Source organism: Gossypium hirsutum, chromosome A03, assembly GCF_007990345.1.
Source record: "Gossypium hirsutum isolate 1008001.06 chromosome A03, Gossypium_hirsutum_v2.1, whole genome shotgun sequence".
NCBI lineage: Eukaryota > Viridiplantae > Streptophyta > Magnoliopsida > Malvales > Malvaceae > Gossypium > Gossypium hirsutum.
Window position 1 is genome coordinate 102990692 of NC_053426.1, and position 5017 is coordinate 102995708.

At 34.9% G+C, this 5017-nt stretch overlaps 1 protein-coding gene across 2 annotated transcripts; it reads left to right on the forward strand.

Annotated features, from left to right (window-relative positions):
* The first annotated feature begins 1635 nt into the window (after nt 1–1635).
* On the forward strand, nt 1636–3930 carry LOC121220718 (uncharacterized). 2 transcript variants are annotated; one of them, XM_041100140.1, is made up of 2 exons: nt 1636–2189; nt 3194–3930. In XM_041100140.1, coding segments are annotated over exons 1-2 (543 nt in total). In that variant the 5' UTR covers nt 1636–1647; the 3' UTR covers nt 3195–3930. The 2 variants fall into 2 exon arrangements, with proteins under 2 accessions (XP_040956074.1, XP_040956073.1); XM_041100139.1 differs by having other exon boundaries at nt 2577–3927.
* Nucleotides 3931–5017: the final 1087 nt, after the last annotated feature.

The following is a 5017-nucleotide window of genomic DNA, read 5'->3' on the forward strand; positions in this document are numbered from 1 at the left end:
CTATAGTACTTTTGGAATGCTAATTTTTCTTAGAAAGGAAGAATGCTGCAGTTTTTTTGTCACCTTAGCCATCATTTTTTAAAGTTCAAGTTTACTATGGTTTAAAAATTGAACTCTTTCTGGAAAATAGAAACAGAAATAAAAAAAAATTTAAAAAAAAAGGTTGGTATTTACATATCAGATCCGGTATTGAACAGTGAGGTTGTATGATGCTTGCAAGTGGTGAAGGTGACAAGGATGGCCAGGCCGAGGATAGGTCTACCAAAAAGGTGTGTCTTAAGGACGAGGGTTTAGATCCGGAGTCGTCGATTGTAGAGGAACCGGTCTCTGCACCGGTATTGTCCTGAAAAGACAAGCTGTTAGGAGGACCCTCTACCTTGGGGGAGTTGACTGGAACATCAGAAATAAAGATGAGGATGGAATCTTCTCTGGAATTTGCTGAAGGAGACATAAAAAAATCGTCCGTTAATGAAATTCCTTCTATTGTTTTTTTTCTGAAAGGATCAATCAAATACTTATTAATGATATGGCTATGACGGTTGTGATAAAACTGCTTGACCGGAATATCGGCTTTCTTTCACTGCAAGACAAGATTTCAAACTTATGGAGACCCTCGATGTCTTTTCACCTAATGGATATAGAAAACGGTTATTTTCTGGTTAAATTTCATAGCAAAGAAGATTATGATAAAGTTTTATCTCAAGGGCCATGGATTGTTTTTGGACAGTACTTAACAGTTCAATCCTGGTTCAAGGATTTTGATCCTGCAAGACCTTACCCGAGTTTGGTCAAATCTTGGATTCGGCTTCCTAGTCTGTCGGGTCATTTGTACAATTGAAAAATCCTCTAGGAGATTGGAGAACTGATAGGAAAGGTTGTTATGTTGGACTTCAACACAGACAGTAGGGCCAGAGGCAAATTTGCTCGCATGTCGGTTTTCATTAATCTTGACAAACCCCTGGATTCCCAAATTCTAATAAATGGTGTTCCTCAAAGGATTCAATACGAATCTCTGTCGATTGTTTGCTTTGCCTACGGTAGATACGACCATGGAAAAGACTTTGTGTCCTCCTACTAAAACTGATACGGTGAAAGAGGGTGAACAGATTGTTGCAACTGGAAATGGGAATAATGCTATAGTGTTAGAGACGGTCGGCGGTGAGACTGAATCGGCGAACTTTGGCCCTTGGATTCTTGTTGAGAAAAAATCAAGGCGGAATCCTAGGGGAAATAGGGGATTTGGGGCTGAAATCAAGGGAAATAATTTCTTCGAATCTCGTTACATTATTCTGAATTATGCAAATCAGAAGGGTTGTGGTTTTGAAGGGATTTTAAAGGAAACAAATGGACATGAAATGGAAATGCTGGATAATAATAAGAGGGGCTGCTTTGCAGGCCTCTAAATGGGAAATGGCCCACTCCTTTTCTATCAAGACTTTAGCCAACTTGGGGCTTGGGTCGTCTAAAGGCCATTTTAATGGTCATTCTCTTAATTGTGATGGGCATGGTTTGCTATCTGAGGCCCAAGTAAAAATACCCATGCAGTCGATTGGGTCGAAGATTACTTCTACTCCAGGCTCGATTAAGATCCTTGGGGACCATATGGACAGCATAAAAAATGTGGGCTTGGAGAATCCGAAATTTCCAATGGAGGATCGTTTGTTGCTTTCCCAAAATCCACCGATTCAGACTTTGTCCAATGGAGAAAAACCCCCAACGACAACCACTGATAATTTTAATGATTTTTTTTTTAATTCTGTTATTCCTAATGCAAGCTCATCTCACTTTAATCCCACTTTTGAAGGTACAATTGAATTGCAAGTGGGAGTCAAAGAAGGGTTGCTTGATACAGGGAGCCATAGTGTTGTAACTTTTAAAGGAAATGGCTCTCATAACACAACCAAATCAAATTATGGGAACGATGCCGTTTCTGTGGGGAGACCTTCTTCGTTTCCAGTTGGTGGTAACAGTGGAAGAAAAGTGGATGATAGTCGACGTGGGAAGAAATTAAATAAAATCTTTCGCGATCCAGGGAGGAATTTTAAAGTGTCCAGCTCTTCGCAGGTTCCCTTAACTAAGTCGGTCAACTCTATGGTTGACTTAATATCGGCACAGCTAGTATCTGAGACTGGTAAGGAGCAGCCGAGGGTTCTTTTGGAAGTCTCGGTTACGATGGAACAGGACAAGTAGTAAGTTTTCTTTTTTATTTATTTTCCAATATTTTTGCTAATGGATTTAAATATTACTATTATGTCATGGAATTGCCAAAGATGTGTAGGGATTAATTTTTCTCGTGTTTTTAAAGAGTATAACTTGGAATACAAGCCTAACATTATGAGTTTATTAGAACTCAGAATTAGTGGTTTTAAAGCTGACGCTGTTATTGCTAAATTAGGCCTTCAAAATTCTCATCGTGTAGAAGCAGTGGGGTTTTCTCGGGTTATATGGATTGGTTGGAAAGATTATATAAAATTTGAGGTTGTTAAGAATAATACTCAATTTATTTTGACTCGTGCTCTCAGTAACAGTCTATCTGAAGGTGTCTTTATTACTTTTGTTTATGGAAACTTGAACAGAATGAAACAAAAATTCCTTTGGAAAAGATCGTAAGAGGTTCCCTACTGGGCCGGTCCCTTGGATGGCTATAGGGGATTTCAATGCCATTCTTTCTGGAAGTGATAAGGTTGGAGGTCGCTTGAATGGTAAACATTGTTCTCTTTTTGGAGATTCTGTGGACTCTTTGGCTTTGCAGGATTTTGGCTTCAAGGGCCCTACATTTACTTGGCAAAGAGGTAGGGTCTTTGAAAGGCTTGATCAAGCCATTGGTAATGATGAGTGGATCAAAGCTTTTCCTTAATTGTATGGTCTCCCATCTTCCCAGAATCAAGTCAAATCATCATCCCATTTTTTTCTTGCTTAAACCGTAGCCTTCGAACTTCGCAGGACGTACGTTTTGATTTCTGGCAAGTTGGACCGGACACAAATACTTTTCTGATTTTATTTAAAAAAATGGAATTTTAATGGTAGCATGTTCAAGGCCCTCATTAGTTTTTCTGCTAATATTTCGGTTTGGAATAAAATTGTGTATGGTCATATTAGGTCGTGGAAAAAACAGCTTTTACACAGGTTGGCTAACATTCAAAGGGTTTTGGGAAGATCTAATGCAGATCGCTTTCTTCTTATTGAGATGCAGGTTAGGGAAGAATTGGAATCTGTTTTGCACAATGAAGAGTTGCTTTAGAAGCAAAAGTTTAGATGCAATTGGTTGCAACTTGGCAATCTTAATTGTCGAAACACTTTTTTGAAATCGACTTATTTTGAAAACGAAAATGGAGTCACCACCAATCCTTTTTGTTAGGTGTGATTGAATCACCTCGTAATTTGATCATTTTTTGTAAAAGTTTCATATTTACAAGACAGTGATTTTTAGTTTACAAAACCTAGCAAATGGGTTCGAGAAGTCGGTTACGTACAAGGAAGGATTAGCACCATCGTAATGCCCAAAATTGATAGCTAGTTGATTAATTGATATCTTGGTGTCGAGAACTGAAAATTTGAAGAAAATGTACGATACGATCCCACCTTGCATAATGATATTTTTAATTAGTCACTTGAGTAAATTAAAACATATGTGAAAGGCCTTCTTATCTCGAGATAAGTAAAAATGTCGTGTCCCTTAAGTTAGGACACGACGTCTCGAATCCTCAAAAATAAGCTTACTCATTATTTGATTATTAATTAAATCTCATGTGTTTTAGTTTTAAAAGGGATATTCGGTTATTTAGGTTCAAGGAGAAAGTCGAACCCTGTAAGTTAGGACACAACTTCTCGAATCTCTAAATACGGAACATTGCTTTAAGTTTAAAAATTTCCTTTTTTATGCATTGAGTAGGAGCAAATGTAATACTTAAAGCAATATGCATCTAACTTACTCGGGCATAGCATAAAACGGATAATTATATTTAAATATAATGTATGATATAGTGATAATGAAATATTATAAAATGGCCATATGGGTAGAATATTAGAATGAATTATAATAAATAACTAAAGGAATAATATAAAAATACTAATGTAATTATAATAACAATAATAAAATATTAATGATCAAATCATAATAATAACAAAATAAATAAGGTAACTTAAAATAAAAAATAAAAATAAAAAATGCATAATTAAAAGACATGACATGAAAGTGCCAAAATAATAAAAGAAATTATATTAACAAAAACAAAAAAATGAAATAATAGTTATAATATGGAAAAAAAAAGTGTAAATATGAACAATATAAATTTTAAAATAAACCGTAAGGCAACAATAAATAAATAAGTAAATAATAGTAAAATAAAAAAATTCATGAAAGACTGAAATTGCAATAAAAAATAAATAAGTAAATAATAAAAAATATAAAAAATTCATGAAAGGCTAAAATTGCAATAAAAAATAAATAAGTAAATAATAAAAAAATTATGAAAGTCTGGAGTTGCAATAATAAATAAATAAGTAAATAATAAAAAAATCATGAAATGCTGAAGTTGTAATAATAAATAAGTAAATAATAAAAAAAATCATGAAAGGCTAAAATTAAATAAATAATGGACTGAATCAAATTTTAAATAAAATTGCAAGTATAAATCATAATAAATTAAATAATAAAACAAAATAAAGGACCAAAGTGAAAAGCGCGAAAAGGAGGAAGGACTAACTGGGAAATTATTCTCAGACCCTCAAACGCACCGTTCCATGAGGGACTAAAATGAAACAAAATCAAAATTACATGGCATAAATTTTAAATAGAGAAAAAAAGGAAAAGGACTGGATTGAAAAATAATTAAAAAGCAGAACGACTAGGGCGCAATTACCTCCTTGTTGAGAAAACACGCAGATCCTGCTGGTATCTAGGTCGGGTCTCGGGTTGTGCTTCAAAACGACACCATTTTGGGGCCTCTGAGGCCAGCCCTAAACGACGTCGTGTACGGGCCCTATAAATATCAAGAAATTTCAACAACAAAAAATC

What these genes read in the sequence shown, in the direction of transcription:
- LOC121220718 (XM_041100140.1), top strand. Translation starts at nt 1,648, where the DNA reads ATGGAGGATCGTTTGTTGCTTTCCCAAAATCCACCGATTCAGACTTTG.